This window comes from Spermophilus citellus (assembly GCF_964194105.1).
Source record: "Spermophilus citellus genome assembly, chromosome: 1".
NCBI classification, from domain to species: domain Eukaryota; kingdom Metazoa; phylum Chordata; class Mammalia; order Rodentia; family Sciuridae; genus Spermophilus; species Spermophilus citellus.
The window spans coordinates 25,389,494-25,409,787 of record NC_138182.1 but is presented as its reverse complement, the minus strand read 5'-3'; the positions used below and the strand labels follow the sequence as shown (position 1 = coordinate 25,409,787).

The window sequence follows — 20,294 nt, the reverse complement described above, 5'->3', positions numbered from 1 at the left end:
TGTGTGACTGTTGCTCGGAACCTGATGCAAACAAAACAGCCTTATTAGACCACGAGAAATTTGGACACTGGGTATTTGACTCTAAGGAATTACTGTTAATTTAGGTATAATAGTTTTGTGGTTATGTTAATGTTATAAATTGAAATATTTCCTGTAGAAATGATGTCTAGAATTTCTTTCAAAATACCTTTGAGGGGGAAAATGGGTGAAAAAAAATGTGGATGGAGTAAGACTAACCCTGAGTATATTATTGAAGCTAGATGACGGGGAGATAGGATTATAGTATATATTTTTATTTACTTTTAGATAATTGAAAATTTTCATTTTAAGTATTAAAAGACCAAATGTGTACTATTTATTTCGTGTGCCTTATCAGTTTCCTGTCTTCCCTAAAACTACAATACTATGGTGCCTTTGAAACTGTGTATAGAATAGAGCAAAAGTCACAGCCTGCTTGACCAGGTCTCTGCAGTCTCTCATGATCTGGCAGAACATCAGTAGTTAAGGTCAGCTCTGGTTCCCCTAAGATCAAAATAGATATTTTTTTGGTTACAACACCCTTGACAACTAATTAAGGTAACTAAAATATCTCAATAAAATATAGTATTCTGTAAAATAACAATAATGCTAAAAATTAAATTTAGCACTTGTACACCATTATAATTTTCTTTTTAAAGCATTACTGTTCATTGTAATGATTAGGTTTAGTGCATCAAAAGGGTATTGATAGAAACAGATTTTAAACATTAAATAAGAATCCATGAATATAGAAAGATACTTCAGAAAGAAGAAATATGGAAAACTTTGCTTTACAAAACCTTGTCAGCCAATATGAGAAGAAATAATAAAATATCAGGATTTTGCCTCTGTGTCAAAGTTCTGGGGGAACTAATTAGAACAACAACAAAAAGTTCTTGGGAAAAAGAATATCTCTCTAACTATTACTCCACAGATTATTTACTAATTACAAAAGGAAAACTATTTTTATAATGGAAAGCTGATAGCCATCGCCTGTTAAATTCACCATCATCAAGTGGGACTTGTGATGTGATGCAGTAAGAGTATTTACTTACTGCTGCCTTTGTGGACTTGTTGCCAAAAATGTTTATCCTGAATCTATACATGAGGAAGTAAGACAATACATTAACAACTGGTAAATCAACATGAAGGTTATGTGGGTGTTCTTTCAGAATTAATACAGTTGATGAAAAAAAACTCATTTAGGTTTTACAAGATTTCTATGTAGCACAGAAAACAAACAAAAAGTGTGATATATGTCTTGGTGGTAAAATTAATTCATCTTTCCAAAAATAAATAAGTGCAGACAAAGTTAAAACAGAATTCTACCTGATCATCCACTGACCCAAAGCCATATCCCCTATGTGACCTTTATTTTGTCACAGCCATGAACAATATAGCTTTTTCCTGTCTCCATTAGGTCATGACACCAGAAAGAAGTAAAAGGACAAAGTACAGCTGACAGAGCACGTCTACTGGCTCAGAAATAAATTTAAGATCTGGACGTAAACTCTAAACTTTCAAAACTTCATCCTTCATTTTTAGAAGTTTTAAAGTCCCTTATACTTTTTGACTTGGGGTGGGAGGGGAAAACCTAGGGAAATTCTATTTGAAAAACTAACAGTATGCTCTCATTCTCTAAGGATCTATAATAAGACAAAAGCATTTACTACACAGAAAGAAATGAATTTAAATTTCAAAATCATGAACTAAACACAATGAAGAATAGCAGCATTTTTTGGTTTTCCTTTATTAAAAAACAGCAAGTCAAAACTTGTTTATATTTCATGTATCTGAAAAAAACATTTATCCAGTTGTAGATTTAAGATATATCACAGGATTATTTCATCTTTCCTAATAATGTTTTCAGATCATATTTTACATTTTTTAATATCTGAATTCAAAGGAACAATAAAATGAAGAACAGTAGGCTAAATATTTGTTCATCCTACTAAAAAGGGTAACATCCACAGCAAAGGGCAAAATTAATAAAGAGTAATAAGCCTATTATTTATATTTTGTACAGAGGCAAGAATGCAGAGGTGGTATTGGTCAAAAAGCCATACGATGCTATGCCAAATAATTCTCAATAAGTGCCAACCCCTCAATACTTCCAGATGGTAAAACCTATCAACTTCTTTGTTCTCATATGTATTAAAACGATTTTAAGGGAAATACTAAACTAATTCTCCAAGAAAAATCATAACATCTAAAAGAAAAAAATACCTAATTGAAAAGTTTGAAGGTAACTTGGAGGGACCTGCAATTGCCTTTGAAGGAATCCAAATAATTTCTCAATGTAGACTGCAGATTAAGAAACACTAGAAAACTTCTCAATAGCTCATACTAGTAAGAAGGGAAAGCAAGTAAAAAAAAAAGAAAGCAAGTACCCTGAAGAGTGTCTCAAAAATATGCTTCTTAGGATCCACTCTAGTCTAGTCCTCTTAGAATTTGTGAAATCCAGATCCTGACATCAAAATTTCTTCAAGATTCCTAGCTGTTACATGCATTCAGGAATGAGAATCACTGACATAAAAATAAAGAAGGTAAAAGAGGAAAAGGAGAGAGGAAGCAAAAAAGATCATCGGAAAGTAAGCACTATCCAGGAGTACCACTTCCTAAATTTAAAACTTCAGATTTTCCATTCAAACTATCTCATTAATTTCATATGCCCTCTACTGGTCAGGAGGGGAATGAATATTATTTCTACAACAAGGGAACAGAAATCTCCAACTTGTAGGTAAAAGTAAACATATCTAGAAAAAATTAATTAGTGAATCTTTGTTGTTTCTATAATTTCATTGTTTATAAACAGAGCAATTGGCAAAGACAATTTTAAGTTTATCTCAATAACCAGAGCAAGAGAGATTTCTTTAAATGTACCATCTGATTTATCTCAAGTTTTGCCAACCTTGGCACTACTTAACATTTTCAACTAAATAAATTTTGGTTGCAGAGAGTAAACAGTAGATGCAGAAAATTCTAGAATATTCACTGGTAATTTTTTTTTAAAGACATAGAAGACTACTGTTTTAATAAAAATTGAGTTTTAAAGTCATTTCCCTAGTGTCTTCAGTTTGTTACATGATCATAAATTAATGTCCTATGTATTCTAGGATAGCTGTGTTCCCGGCTCCTACCCACTAGATGCCAGTAGCAACCCACCTAAAGTTGTGAGACCACAAATGTCTCTAAATATTGATGAATGTTTTAAATCAATGATTATTTAAAAGATTTTCTGAAAAAAACTAATCAAAACCTTTTAGAATTAGTGAAAAATGACCCATGCACTAATGTTCTAAAAATCTTTAATTTTTATATAGCAGGTTCATAAAGAATACTTTATAAGAAGAGTAATCATGGTGAAAATTGCTTAAAAAATTATTATGAAATTTGTTCAGGGATGCATAACGTGTATAAAAATGAGTCTTACTTCCTTTAAAGAGTGTTGCTTGCTCATATATCAAATACATATTAAATCCATGAAGTACATGAGTTCAATCTACATTTGCTGGTTGCTTTAATTTTTCACTCAAAGACAAAATCAAAACCCCTGAAATTAAAACTTTTCATCATAAAAGAACCTCATGGCTGTAATTCTAAAATACCATCAATGTAACAAATATTCTTCTCACAGACTATAATGAAACATGATAAATATCTTCTATACTCAATTTGAAGTGCTATCATTGAAATTAATTACAAATGTTTATTCTGAAAGATGTTGCTATGAAGTTGGTAGACTGAAATATTGATACTGGTTATTTTAAAAAATTAAACTTATGGGATATCTAGAAAGTAAGTTAAATTAGAACCTGTTGTCAATTTATAATATTCCTGAAAAATAATTTTGAATGACAAATAATGCTATGGTTTTACTATAAATTAGGAACTTTAAAATCATCTTCCTTTAGTGCTTTCAACTGTCACACGGTCATAAATCAAAGACTATAATTTCAAATAATCATGATACTATTTAGACAGAATCTCATGTGTCAGTACTTTTAATATTGTATACATTGAATTATAACAAAAACCAACTATAACAAGATGTAGCCCCTCTGATCCATGAACAGCACACTATCTTACAGTAAACCAAGTTTATATTCCACCATTAAATGTGGTTCGCCCATTAGTTCACTTTGAGATGGATCTGAAAGCAAACAAAAACAAACATTTAAAAATGTTATCGAAAAAAGATAAATTCAATTATTTCACTCTCATGAAAATCAAGAACAGTCAAAACTAATTCAAAGTGACAGAAAACAGAACAGTGGTTGCCTGGGGTCAAGGTTCGGTGACCAAGGGACCAAGGTAACTTTTTGGGGTAATGAAAACATTCTATAGCCTGATTGGGGGAACCTAGCTGTATGTACTTATTAAAATCCATAGGACTGTACACTTAAAAACAGGTGCATGTGATGGCATGTCAAGTACATCTCAATATAGCTGATTTAAAAATAAAAAAACAGGTTGAAAAGTTCTCCTTTTTCAAGATTCTTAAAAAAGAATTGCCATTCAGTATAACCAATGTCGAAGTTTCCTTAGTGGACTACCTAAGAGACTGAAAATTATTGTATCACATCAGTTCAGCAGTCAATACTCTCCACAACCTGTCATGTCACAAAAGCAGCCTTAGTAACAACTGACAATGCCCCGATTATTAGTAATAAACTGCTATATACATAGCAAGCATTCAAAATATAAAACTTTTAAAAAGATACCTGCACAAGAGTATAAAGCATAGTTTTGTGTTAATGAATGAGGAAAAAAATAAGAACCACATATATATATATGTTTGAGAGAAATACACAATAAATACACAATATATACTTCAAGATACACATAGTATGATACTAACTGTATTAAAAAAAGAAAAAAAAAAATAAACACAAAGCAATGCCAAGTATTTTCTGACTATATATTTCTAAGTAGACACCGGAAAAAACTCTAAAAGGATATAGTAACTAAAACAACAGGTAACTAAGGAATGAGGCAAAGAAATGGGATCTGGATAATCATGAAAAATCTGAGTTTCAGAGGAAAAGCTTTAAATTCTTGGGCAGAGAACATTCATTTATTTAACCACAACTTTCTTTTTTTTTAAGTTCTATAAAAGTGTTAGTTCTTTATTATTATTATTATTATTATTATTATTATTAGTTGTTCAAAACATTACATAGTTCTCGACATATCATATTTCATACATTTGATTCAAGTGGGTTATGAACTCCCATTTTTACTCCATATACAGATGGCAGAACCACATCGGTTACACATCCACGTTTTTACATACTGCCATACTAGTGTCTGTTGTATTCTGTTGCCTTTCCTATCCTCTACTATCCCCCTCCCCTCCTCTCCCTCCCATCCACAACTTTCTTTTAAACTTTACTTACTTTTAAACTTGTGACTTTCTTTACAAAGAATGAGCTATCACTTGCACACTATGAAAACAAGGTATACAAGGTGATTCTAGCAGTTTTATCCTATAAGCTCACTTGTAAGTCTGAGGAAGGACCAAAACTCCCCATGAGCCTCAGTTTACTCATCTTAAAGTGAAAGGGACTAGAGTGAATGAACGGCACTTTCTGGCACTAAGATAAAGCCTACTTTTGACTTTACTAGCACCCTCCTGATAAAATGTAGAGAATTTTCTTGGAGCACTTCACTGAGGAATAAACAAAAATTTCATCATCTCTAATACTCTAATAGACTTCACACAGTGCTTAGATTAATAAACTACTTCCTCATTGTAGACCTAAAACTATATTCTAAGTCAGAATTGATGATGAGAATGTGGTGCATATGGAAGAGCTTTAAACACTTACTATGGAACAAGTACTTTACAAATAAAAAAGAAAAATATCAAGGAAGTACTATACAAATTATTAATATATGGTGAGATGACAAAGAGAATGGGGACACTTTAGGTAGTCAAGGAAAACCTCTCTGAAGAAGTGACATTAAAAATGAAAAAAAAAATCTGAAAAATGAGGAGAAAAAAATATTCTAAGCAGAAGGAAGAGCTAATGCAAGGTTCTAAGTTCTAAGTTACCTGTATCTTATACAGTTACCCACAAAAGGGAAACCACTCAAAGGGCAATGTAGTAGTCTCATTGTGATAAAAATCATCTACCTCAATCAAGGAGGGATCTTTCCAGCTTAACATCTACCTTAGACAGATGCAAGGAATGAATTAAGTGAGATGCCCACCAGACAGTTAATGACCTTTTTAAACATGAAATTATATCACAATTCACCTCTGCTTAAAACCATTCAATGGCTTTGAGCTGCAATCTAAATAAACTCCAGACTTCTGTTTATGGTCTGTAGGCCTTGGCTTATCTGTTCCCTCTGTAGGTCAAAGACCTTGCCTTATTCCTTTCTATTTTGCTCAAAAACACTTCAGTCATGAGATTCTTCTTACAGAGCTCTCAAGTGTGCTAGGAAACAATTCTCAATTGGTCTCTCACAACTCTGCAATCCCTGGGAGCACAGATATTGCCATTGCTCTGGACTCTTCAAGGCTGTTTCTAAAGTGAAGCACAGGAGCACAGAGGAGCATAGAATGGGCAGATTTATTGTCCATTCTAAGATTCAGGTACTCTGAATATGGAGTTCTTCTCCAGAAATAAAATACATGATTTATATAGACTGCCTGACCCTCTCTTTTCATGTTTCCCTGTGGGAAGTGGGAAACCAACAGAAATGCTGATACTCGACTACCACTATTGCTACGAGTAATAAATTGTCCTTTGTTTCCAGGAGTCTGGTGTATTCTGCCAGTGACCATGAAACCATGGTAGGCTAACTTGTTAGCTTGTAAGTAGTTAAAATCTCAAACCCTTCAGAGACCCTGGACATATTATTTCTTTTGCCTAAAGTCTTTCCTCTCCTTTTAACTCAACTAATCCATATATCTTTCAGAATTAACTTGTGTGTCATAGTCCCAGAATTTATCACAATTTCTAATTATATGCCAGTTTTTTCTGCTTAACATTTCCCTCCTCCGTTAGGAAGAAGATATCTATTTTGTTCACCATTGTATATTGAGCATAGCCCAATGCCTGACATATATTCAATTGACTGAATAAATCTTAAGTTCTTCTTCCTTTCTTTGTACACAATTACAGAAGCAGATTTTCAAATGAATATATTTTTTGTAACTAAACAAAAGTTAATATACAGACCTACCACCATACTAGTTTCAAATAAACTTAAGAATCCAGGTTTCCTGCATTCAAAAAGTTCCCTCAGGGAAGATTCTCAAAGAGGCTCACTAGACTTCTGTTGTGTCCACAGCATTTCCTTACCGGACATAAACAGCCAAGCAAAACTGTTTTTCTGTTTCTTCTATACTGCTGGGGCTTAAAGAGCACAGGCAGTACTGCACAAGATTCTATTTGTTTATCTTCCTCAGGACCAGAAAAAAATAGAAAATATTCCTCACACTGTTCTTAGTTAAGTCATTAATCTCACTTGTAATACAATCATTTAGGAAATTTTGTTAAGAATGACCCTCTCCTCACCACCTAATGAAACACAAACTAGTTATATCCCACAAATGCTATGAAAACTGAAACAACTATCATTGTTTAAGCCATCAAAGGATTACTGTATGACACAAACACAGCAGACTTGATTCTCAGGACACGGAATGTTTATCTTGACTGAAATGGTTATAACCACTATAATCACAAAATTCACGTGAATAATCTTCACTTTAAAACTATTTAAGGACAGTTATTACCATTAAATTTTACCTTCCTGCTGTGAATAAGAACAAGTGAATTCAACTGATGTAAACTCTATGAACACGAAGGATACTGTTTTGTTTGCTGTTGTCAGCTTGTATATTACAGAGCTCCACAAAAAGATGCTGAATGACACTTACCATTAAGAATATCTTCAAATCCAATAGTCTCATCATTACCCCTCAAAATATCCAGAGAAAGATTTGAGCTTGAAAGAAATGGAAGACGCTGAACCTTTGGGAAAAGCAGGAAAGAGCAAAATTAGGAGAAAAACAAGGGAAAAAGCCAAAAATGTATTATTTGATTTCACATTCTTCACTCTTTATTTGAAAAGTTCACAAAACTAAGTAAAGTAGCAAATTTAGCCAGTGAGGGTGGGGGAAAAAAAAAAACAAAACACTTCATGTTTTAGTACAAACCAAGTTGTTAAAAATTCCTCACAGGGCTAGGGATGTGGCTCAAGCAGTAGCGCGCTAGCCTAGCATGCGTGTGGCCCGGGTTCGATCCTCAGCACCACATACAAACTAAGATGTTGTGTCCGCCAAATACTAAAAAATAAATATTAAAAAAAAAAAATTCCTCAGAGTTCTTTTCAAAATATGTCAAGATATGGAAATTGTAGCTTATATTAACACTTTATCCCATCAGGTTTACACATTTTGAAGTTTGGTTAGTGTCCAGAAAAACTACAGCATGTCTGACAAGATAAGATGAAAAATCCCAGAGCTTAACACCTTGCCTTGTTCCTGATACATATGGGATGATCACATTCCTGAACAAATTACAATTCAAAAAAATAATAATTTTATATTATTATATGAAATAATGCTAAATTAATTATTTCACTTTATATGTTGTTTTGTACAACTCATAGTACAAATATTAGGTATATCCCTTTCAAATAGCGGTGGTAACCAGAAATGTCAACCAAAGTCATTTGTGAAGCTTTTCAAAATATGATGTCTTTCTGAACCAATGTGATCTCTTTTTTTGTAAGTATTAAATACATATACCATAGACTGGTACCTAAGTACAATATAATGGAGAAAGCTTGGAGGCAGAATGCCATTGATTCAAATTCTGATTTTATCACCTAAGTAATCATATAGCTTTGTGCAAGTTATCTGACCCATTCCAGCCTCAGTTTTCTCATTCAAAACTTAACAAACTTTAATGTAGCCAAAACAAATTTTCAGTCTTTGTTCTTGTTACTTATCCAGAAGTTGTAACTGATCAGTGCAGATATTTTTGGATATTGCCAAAAGACTACCAAAAGAGTAATAGGCACAACTTAGAATAAATAAATTAAAAAAAAAAAAAAAAAAGGCATAATAGGGGGCTGGGTGGTGGCTCAGTGGTACAGAACCTGCCTAGCATGTGCAAGGAACTGGGTTCGATTCTCAGCCCCATATATAAATAAAATAAAGGTCTACTGACAACTAAAAAAATATTTTTAAAAAATAGACAGTTAATGACTAATGACAGTAGGATTTTTAAAACAATTATACCTTTAGAATCTGAGGAGGCAGTTATAATCAGACTTTTCCTCCCAAACATATATCCAGACTGAGGACATTAATGCTTTTCAATTACTAATGGCCTATAAAATCATTTAGGTCTTTATACTGCGGAAAAAAATTCTCTAGACTGTCAAACCAAAAAGATTAAAGGAAAGTGGGGAGAAAAGAGGAGGGAGAGGAAGAAGAAACAGAAATGGGTGCCTATAAATTAAGCCATGAGCGAAGCATCTGGCAGGTAGTTAGATTAGAGGCAGAGTCCTAAGAAGGCATCAAAAAGAGGGATGAGTCATTATGTATCTTGATAAGCAGGAACTACAAAAGTATAGGATTCAAAAAAAAAAATAAGTTGAAATTCTAGGAGAATATTTTGGATTAAATGGTCTTAAAAAACTTGGGCCCAAACATGAGCAATACGTAGTTGGAATCTGAGTAATATTAAACAAGAAAATTGAAAAATTCTATGCCAAACATACATTTCATTTAATCTTCAGAATAACCCAATATTATTCTTATTGCTCTCTCCATTTCACATTAAAAACTAATCCAAAAAAAAATCAAAGAACACTGGGTTTACAAAAGGCCTCTAACTTACTTGAATTTTTAAGACTAGAAGGTAGCACCAAGATTCAGACCCAAATTAATTTGATTTAAAGCCTTGCTCTTTTTAGAGCTTTATTCTTGGTAAAAAGTATTCCAAGTAGCTTCGAGAATAACTTAGCTGATACAATTGATGGCACTGACAAAATTTATTGAAAAAACACAATTTTTGCTAGGTCTGAGAAAGGAATCTATATGAATAAGAAAACACATGCAAAAGCCAAAAGGTCAAAGAACATAATCAAGGAATTTCAAGTAGCTTAGGAGAGTGTGGACTATGGTTTGAAGAAGTCAATTCATGAACAAGTCACATTAAGGCACTGAGTTTTATTTTAAGGGCAAAGTAAGGGGAGTAACACAATCAAATTTGTTTTACAAAGCTTATTCTGGCTACAGTGTGAGTATGTTTGAGGGGCAGCAGGATGAGTGTTACAGTACTCTGAATGAGGCACTGCAGGTTAAGAGTTAGCACAAGAAGGTGGCACATAACTATAATTCCAGACTCAGGAGGCTGAAGCAGGAGAACAGCAAGTTCAAAGCCAGCCTCAGCAACTTACGAGACCCCATCTCAAAATAAAACATAAAAAGGGATGGAGATATGGCTCCGTGGTGAAGTGCCCCTGGTTTAAATCCCCACTACCAAATAAACAACAAAAGAAATCAGCATAGTAGATATGGTGAGAAGATCATGCAATGCACTGGCTGTTTGGGGGAAGTGGGGGTGAAGGAGTTGGGGATGAAGTGCTGAGATAATCAAGGCTAATACTTCAATTTCTGCCCTAGGCAGAAATCTATCCATGTGATAAGGAGTATCCAAGGAATAGTGAGTTATTCTGTATTTATATATGTGAAATTGGAGGCACCTGTAGGACTTCCAATTGGAAAAGGAGGTAGGTTTATAGCTCATGAGAATTATAACTTAGGAGTCATTAGCATGTAAATAACTAAAGCAATAGGAATAGGTAGAAAATAGAGTGAGGAGAGGACCAAAGATGGGGTACTAATAAAATTGGCATTTCAGGGAACAGATAAAGGAATCTACAGAGAAACCTGAGAATGAGATTTCAGAGAGGAGAGGAACATCATGAAAATGTGGCATTCTTAAAGGCCAAAAAGCCATGAGGTTCAAATACTACTGAGAGTGCAAATCAAATTATAGCAAAACAACATCCACAATGCTCAGGAACCAATTTTTCTAGTGTAATGGAAGTTAGAATACAGTGGGTTGAATGAATAGGAGTTAAAAGGGCCACATACAGGTAACCTAGGCAACTTTTTAAAAAAATTCAATTTGCAGAAGCAAACATAAGTTTCTATGAAGAAATGTGGTACTGATATATTTTGCTTTATTTTAAAAGACAAAAGAGATTTTGAATATATGTAAATGCTGTTGATGAGACAGCAAGAAGAAAGAGAGGTTGAAGGCATCAACTACAGAAAGGGATTTCTCTGAAGTAGAATGATTTGATATAATCCAGAACACAAGTAGGGGGCAGTTCTTACACAATTGGAAGGAAGTACTTTTTTCCTTTTCAACAGTTGTACTCTGCTATAAACTAACTGCATACTCAATACTATCAGTTGGATATTCCTCAGAATCTCAAATTCAACATAACCCATAAAAAGCAGAAAAACATGAACAGTAGATGCAGGTAAGTTTTCAGATACTGAGCCTGTAAGTTAAGGCAGTTTTCTGTTTAATGAACTCTTTTTTCCTTTATGATGGAAGAATTAAGTTTCTACCCTAAAAAAGGGGAAGCAGAATAGGTTATAAGGGAATAAGGAAAGTAATGCTTGCACTGCTATTGTGAAAACTGAGGAGTCTTTTGACTGGTGTCAACATGTCTTAGACAAAACATAACTAAGCTCCATAAACTCACCTGCTGCACTGCCTTAAATTCCATTTGTAATTTTAGAGGAGCAAATAGACCTTGGATGTTTCTCAGTGTGGAAAAATTCATTTTATCTTGGTTGAGCTGGAACTACAAAAAACAATGTTACACTCAATACTCTGCTTTCAAAACAGCATTGATACATATACAACATAACATTTGGAAGAAAAATTTTAATATTCATAACTAAAATTAAAACAAAGTGCTTTAACTAGTTTCTTCTAATTTTGGAACATTTCTGAGTATCTTATCTAGCTTACACGTAGTCTTCACCAGTGTAAAATTATTACCTAAATTTTAGACTTACAAAATTTATAAATTAAGCAATATTTTTCACATTGCAAAAGGATACTTATAAGACATAATTATATTTCAGTACTTTTGATTAGGAGTATTGCAAAACTGGTAGAGCAAAGAAAATATGTAAATAAGCTTTTGAGATCCAGAAACTGTCACATACACGACAAACTTAATAGTGAATTTCTAAGCACGAAAGTATATTATTTCAAAGGATTTCAATAAAATAAATAATCACAAATTGTAAAATGTTGTTAATTAAACTTCAATATTTAAATTACAGGGGAGGGGGGCAGAAAAGATGGTGGAATGAGATGAACATCATTACCCTAGGTACATGTATGACTGCTCATATGGTGCAACTCTACATAGTGTACAACCAGAGAAATGAAAAGTTGTGCTCCATTTGTGTACAATGAATCAAAATGCATTCTTCTGTCATGTATAATTAATTAGGACAAATTTAAAAAATAAATTCCACTGGGGTGTACCTCTAAAAGGCTATTCAATTTGTACTGGTTACTAATCAGCAATTTTATTTTTCCTAGAACTCTATTTTTAGTAAGCACTGATATTAAGAAAACTTGATCCTAATTTAATATGCCTCAGAAAAAATTAACATGACTCTGGATCTAAAACATGGTTTTCCAAAGTGGTTCTTAAGGACAGTGAATAAAATATGCAAACAGACTGCTGCAAACTTCTGAATGTAATTATGAGACAAAGTGAATTCTTGCGATTGTTTTTTATTATACTATACTCTCTTGGAAGATTTGTTTGTAATAATCATAAAAAAATCATATTCATCAAAACTCTATTGAGAGATCAGAAATGACTGGGGGCCACAAATACGAAAATGTGAAAAATAAGGTATCTAACAACACTGTTTTAAATTACGTCAGCTTGACAAAGCAAAATTTTCAGACGGTCCTTAGGGAAAGGGGTATTTTATGATATAATCTGAAGGGTTTTCTTTAAAGTTACCCTCATGATAAATAAATATAATTTCATGCAAAAAAATTAATTTATATATATTCTGGTGAATGCATCCAACTTAATCTGATGTTAAAATGCAATTATCAATAAGATATACTCCACATATGTATTATATGTCGAAATATACTCTACCATCATGTGTATCTAAAGAGAATAAAAATTTTAAAAATGTAACTATCAATTAACACATAAATAACAAGCATGTGCAAATTTAGGTTTTATGGTAATAACATAATAAAACAGAAGACACCACTACTGACATTATGGGTCAAATAATTCTTTGTTTTAGGGACTGATCTATGCACTATAGAATATTTGTCAGCATCCTTGACCTCTACCCAATAGACACCAGTGTTAATCCCCTACAGCCATGCCATCTATAAGGACAAAAAACATTTTCTGATATTACCATCTGAAACTAAGATGCAAAATCCCTCTATCCCTGAAAATCACTGGTAAAAACAATAAGGGTGAATTATCACTATCACCACTGCAGCTCCAATTATGGAGAGCTGCTAGAGGATAACAATATGCCAAGGAAAAGACCATTCCTAACTCCCTTTTACAGATGAGGAGACCAAAACTTAAGAGTGATTAAGCAATTTGTCCAAGTTTGGTTAATAACATGATGCCAATATAGTTCAACTACACAACCCATGCTAAAGAACTTCAACAGATAACAAGTACCAAAAAATTTCTAGAGAGAGGGGATGAAGAGAAGACAGTCAGTCATTAAATGGACAAGTGATTAAAGAAAAATACAAAGAGAGAAGACCCAAGCTGAGTCTCCAAAGACCTAAGAAGCTTCTAGACTCTTCACCATTTTGGCCAGTCTCATCAGATTTGTCAAAGTGTCTCTTAACATGTATTGCTCAGAACAGAACCAATATTGCAGATCAAACGGTCAGACTAATGTGTAGGAAAGTGAGAATATAATCTCCCTGAATTTGAGCCTTGTCTTATTATTAATAGAGGTCAGTAAAAATGTTCTTTTCAGAACTAATGCGACCTGCTGGCTTATACTGAGCACATAGTCAATTAAAATTGTCAGGTTTTACACAATAATACAATAATATGTGTAAAACCCAAATGCAGAACTTTACACTCACCACTATAAATATTTTTCTTAAAGTTTTGGCCTAGCCTTTTGCTTTATTTTGCCTCCATGATACAATTCAATAATTCATCAAAATGAACTACCCATGTAAGCAATTTTTTTTTTCCCAAAAACCCAATTTACGTGCTTTTTATGGCTACCTTCAAGTCTCTGTAAAACACTTAGCCTTCCTAAGTGTTCACCAAACTACCTAAGATGCACATAAGGACAACATCTCTACCAAAATGCTCCCTCTAAAATGATAATTCCTTAGTCATTGCAGTCTGGGTAGTTACCAACCAAAAACACTCACTCGGTCCATAATCTACCACCTTATCCTCAAGTTTATCCCAGGTAGGATAATTTGATCCTTTGATTGACCCACTTGGTAATTTAATAAAAAAATGAACAAAGATTAACTTGTTGTAATGATCACTGTTTACTGGACTAAATGTTCTCAGTTATCTACTAAACAACAGTGCCAGGGATCAATTATGCCACAAACTACTTTTGACTAGATTTCTTAGAAAAGTGGGATATTTATCCATTTTTGGTCTACAGGCAATTTTCACTTCTCCATTATGATCCACTATGGTTTCATAATCATACTCACATGCTTTTAAGTCTACTCTGATTAAGATTTAGTAAAGCAATATAATAATGATAATTATATATGGACTGTTAACTTCTGAGCCTAAAACCTGACTGCATTAAAAGCAAATAGGAGTTCTATTTTCTCATATTTGAACCTCTATTTCATAATTCTATCAGGTGCTCAACTTTTTCTTATATAAGATTTTTTCCCGGGCTGGGGATATGGCTCAAGCGGTAGCGCGCCTGCCTGGAATGCGTGCGGCCCGGGTTCGATCCTCCAGCACCACATACAAAGATGTTGTGTCCGCCAATAACTAATAAATAAATAAATATTAAAAAAAAAAAAAAAAAAGATTTTTTCCCTTGCTAAAGAGGAAGAAGAAAAAAAGGAATAAATAATCTGTTACCTAGGTGACACTGTATCATATTCCCCAGTACTGAGATACAGTTTTCTTATCCTAAATGTATATTTAAAAACTCCTTAAGCTGCCTTTAGATCATTGTACATGCCATTCCCTCTTTCAGAGTGACCTTTTCCCACCCAAGTACCTGGTGAATACCAACCTAAACTGTTCAAAGGCCCCTCCTATATAAAGCCTTCCAAAATCCCTAAGCAGAAGTGGTTGCATCCTTGGCCCTCTGTAGCACTTTATGAAGCCTCCTAGCTACTGCTTATCTTCCCTATTAAATTTTAAGTTTCTTAAGAATGGGGATTATGCAATAGCCATCTGTGTATACTGTGCCTCATGGATATGTCTCTCAGTAATTTGGAAATGCTAGGCTTGACAAAGAGGCCAAAACTAGAAAAAAGTACTCAGTTAGCAACAGCAAAAATGGCAAGGAAAAATAGGTTTTTCAAATGAGAAAATAATTATGAGAGGAATGGAAAAATGGACCACTCTTTATTCATAAAATAAACAAAAGAGGATGTGTAGAAAGAGAGATTTAATGAAGCAATATAATGATAATTCAGAAGTCTGTCCTAGAAGGCAAATTAAAAATAAAGACTCATTGTCAAATCCTCCCCAGAACTGTAATAAACCACAAAATATTACTAACAGTAATATAGTAGAGGATAAAATTAAAGACATAGGTAATATACTTACATTTTTTTCTGATAATTCAAGAGGATGACTGGGCAAAAGTTCATTTTTCACACAAGAAAAACTGGAAGAAAAAAATATATTTAAAAGATTACTTCACTTACTACCCACTGTTCAAAAATGCATCTATCAAGGGTCTTACTATAATAGTATGCCAAATGGCTGGGGTGTAGCTCAGTCAGAGTGAGTACTTAGCATGCACAAGGCCCAGAGTTCGATCCCCAAGGATGGACGGACAGACACACACAGACACACAGACATACTGACAGACACACATATACACACAATAAAAGTACGTTATGAGAAAACCTGTCCTATATTTTGGTAATAGTTATGGGAACAGACAAATATGTTAAAATGACTGTACAATAAAAGAAAAAAGTCAAACATTCTATATCATGATTATTTTAAAACGTATTTATTATAGATATTGTTGGTGGAGACTTCAATCACTAGAGGTAATTCTCCAAAATACGGTGCTAAATAATGCTCTATGTCTAGAAAGAATGTAATAAATTGTTTTTATTATCACTACTATATCTTTCGCTACAAAATTATAAGAGATTATGTATGTCCCCAGACACAAGCTTAAGAATGCCATTCTACCATAATAGCAAAAACCTTAAGATCAGATTTTAAAAAATTCAAAAACACAGGATATTTATGGGGGAAGAAGGCATAACCCTATTTGGTTTAGCAGTAAAGTGAATTGCAAAGAAAAATAACTACCAGACACATGTATCTAAACATATTTTAAATACATAGAAACATAAAGTGCAAAGGGACATAACTGTGAGTTAAAGCTAGGGGGAAAAAAAAACAGCAGCCAATGCTTACTGATTGCTTACTAAAGTTAGGTACTATTTTAAGTATTTTTCAGGTTATTAACTTATCTATCCTTCAAATATTGTTCAGGTATTAACTTATTTACTCTTCAAATTAAGATACAAACTATGATTAGCCTAGTGGATAGATGAGGACACTGGGACACAGAGCAATTAAGTAACCTACCCAAAGGCATATATCCATTAAATAGCACAGTTGGGTTACAAATCTAGGTAGTCTGAGTCTTCCATTCATCCCCTTAACTGCTATGTTCTAGCATGCCTCAAATAAAAGTGAATTACTCCAATAATAAGATAAGAAGAAAAACTGCTCTCCAAGTTACCAGTAAAAAAAAAAAAAAAAAAAAAAAAAAAAAAAAAAGAAAGAAAGAAAGAAAGAAAAAAGAAAATTCTACCAAAGCACTACTCGATAACATACTAAGAGGATGCCTTATGCTAGGAAGCTACCCGATAAGATGCTTCTTCAACTATAGGAAACATCTAAGCCTCTTCCCCTTCCCATCTATCTAAGGTATATTACTTGCTATCTCCCAATTTAAATATGCATTAATAACCTATCAAAATATTTAAAGAATTTTGTGGAAAATAATTCAGAGAAACATTTAATTACAATAAAGTTAAAGCCACAATTCCCTCATGTACCCTTTCCGAAGAAGATCATGACTTTCAAAAGGCCCACTTGCTGAAAGTTCTGAAACTGGAATACTGTCTTTTAGTTGAGATCCAAGTCCTCTGGCATTCTACAACACAAATCAAAAACATCATTAAAGGCAAAATAATTTTTTTCAGACAACACCTGTTCAAAAAAAAAAAAAAAAAGCCTTTTTAAGCAGGAGAGAGAAAAGATTAAGTACTGTGCCCTCAAAGAGTCCACAATCCAGACAATTAGAATATGCCTTAAGCATTACGGTTGAGGACCATACAAGATAAATAAGTAATAACAAATTTGGGAAAGGACTCCTGACTTGATCTCTGAAGACTGACTGAAAAAAATAAGTTAACACTGCTAAAGGGATGGAAATATAAATGAACAAGCTACAAGCAGTTTGAGATGACTAGCTAAATATATATATGAGGCAGAACCAAAGGCTAGCAAAATTTAAAAGTGGAAAGTCTTGCGTTGACTTTTACTCTCATATTCGTAGAGAGTAAATGTTCAAAATAAATCAGATTTGCTTTCACTGAAGAGATCCCTCTCTTAGGTTGCAATATTTTAACATACAATGAAAAAGGTGAGAACAGAATCCTGGAGAATATCATTCCTTAAGGACAAAGAACAAACAAATGGGATTAAGAACAGACAGCACAGCTTAAAAAAAAAAAAAAGTGGTCACAGAAGATAAAGGAAAAAGGGAATTTCAGAAAGTTTCTACAAGAACACATAACCTATTTTAAAATTTTATCTAATCAGGATAGTGTAAAACAAAAAATTTAAAAGAAAAAAAACAGTGCACTGGGAACTGATATATTGTCATCCTATATATTTGTACTATGAAACTTTTAATTACCAAATATTTTTTAGTATCTATTTGGGCCAGGTACTGTGCTAGATGTTGAAGAAGCACAACTACCTCACAGGGCTTCATCTAATGAAGATATATTAACAAGAAAATAAAACATAGTAAATGTTACAGCAGAAAAAGCACAAGATGCTGACTTTAAATTACTGGTTGCTTATATTCCTGCAATTCTGCAGAAAAAAAAAATGCAAAACAGCTACAGGCAGTTTGGTATCTAATCTTTTCCTATATTAGGAGAAACTATTCTGAGAAACCAGCTTTCTGACTTTTTAATTCATTTATATACTTGTTTGGTCAGATACTTTATCCTGTTTAGTGTTTTTCATTCTCCCACCCCTGTCCAGGCTCTCATAAGAGATGATTCCAACAGTACTCTACTGGGTCTTACTGCTTAGGCTCACACATTTTCCAAATATGCATAACAAGGTTTTCCTAACACACACAGTTTGCCCTACCAAAACTGATTCAAACACACACACACAAAATTTATTGGTTCATCAATGTCTGAATAATAAAAGTCCAGAACTTAGCCTGGAATTCAAAACCTGCACAAGAGGTTCCCACTCTTCTACATACAGTTAATCAAGGCAGATGAGGAAAAGAATATGGAATCTAGTGTGAACCCTCACCAATCTACTTTGGGACTGCTAGCAAAGCACACACTTCTCTGGCTTTCACCACTAGATAGCTGAACTCATTCCAGAACTAGAGTTGTAGGGTTGTAGCTTTAAAAATGTTAGCTTCTATTACTATCCTACATGAAGTTCTCCTACTACTAAACTGCTTTATGGTAAGTGACTAAAGAAAAGTTCTTCTATACACAAAGAAAAGGAATTCTAATTTCTGGGTTCTACTGTTATCATTTTTTCCAATTTCCTTCTTTAAAATATCAGGATTAATATTTAAGATTTCTAATAAAATAGCAGAGTAAAACAAACTGGTGAAAACCTAACAACCAGTTAAATCTGGGTGTGTTTATCAAACTTCTTTAATTAGCAATATTGACCAACACAAGCTTTCTAGATTTGGTTGAATGGTCTACCAGCACTGCTGATACCAGAGTCAGTGGCACAGGTGCTTCAGGAGTCTTTCCAAACATCACAACTTTTACATAGAAGAGAAAGAGAAAGTAAGAGAGAAGAGAAAGAGAGAGCAAACAGGAGAGGCAAGAGCGGATTCTGATTCTTCCCTCCAACACATGGAATACTACGAACTAGGAAAAACGTAAAGTAAGGCTGACTTGTCCAACTGCAACCTATAATTGTGGGTTGGTTATCAAGCAGTTAAAAGACGGGGAAGAGGAGGGATAGGTTGGAGGACTCTGGGCTCAAAGAGGTCATCCCTCAGGGAAAGGAATAGTCGGAGGTGACACGCCACAAAACGTTGCTCTTTCGGGTTTACCCTTTCCAACGATCGGAAAACTCAGAGGAGCAAGAGGAATACGATAAAGCCAAACCGCTGCTCGCGGGAAGAGCCTGAGCCCGGCAGCCCCAGACAGCCCCAGGCCGCCCCAATCCAGTGACTCGACAGATCCTGGCGCACGAGGCCGGCCTCGTCCCCAGGCCACAGCCGCCAGTCACGAACAGGCTGGGAGGTGGAGGCCTGTTCCTGCCGGGCGCATGGGCCGAGCCTGCCTGAAATTCGGGCGGCCAGAGGCTCACTCACCATCTTCACACAGCTCAGGGAACTCCGCTCAGCCTCGTTACCGTCAGTCGGCCCTGCTGCTCACTTCCGTTTCCGGCCCCCCCACATCCGCCGGAAGTGCGTCCGTCCGGGCGAGGAAGGAAGGAGGGCGCGGGTCGTTGGAGGGAGCCGCGCGGGGCCGGGGCTCCCACGCTTGCAATCCCGAGGGGCCCAGGGCCAAGGGCGCAGTAAGGGTGTGGGCTGGGGGGAGAGCGGGGTGGGGACGGGACGTGCCGGAGGGGAGGGAGGACACGAACTCCGCTTTTTTAATAAACACGTACCGTTTGTACGGCATTTTAAGACGTGTCATGTGCTTTTGTAGACATGTCGCATTATTTTATACAAAATCTCTTACAAGTAGGCATCACCTGAGACT

At 34.5% G+C, this 20,294-nt stretch overlaps 1 protein-coding gene across 1 annotated transcript; it reads right to left on the bottom strand.

Annotated features, from left to right (window-relative positions):
• Positions 1-1,744: 1,744 nt before the first annotated feature.
• Positions 1,745-20,052, bottom strand: POMP (proteasome maturation protein). Its single transcript, XM_081277322.1, has 6 exons — positions 19,901-20,052; positions 17,358-17,455; positions 15,874-15,934; positions 11,773-11,874; positions 7,916-8,009; positions 1,745-4,171 (listed from the first exon to the last, which is right to left on the bottom strand). The coding sequence occupies exons 1-6, from the start codon at positions 19,901-19,903 to the stop codon at positions 4,104-4,106; spliced, it is 426 nt and encodes a 141-aa protein (XP_081133448.1). The 5' UTR covers positions 19,904-20,052; the 3' UTR covers positions 1,745-4,103.
• Positions 20,053-20,294: the final 242 nt, after the last annotated feature.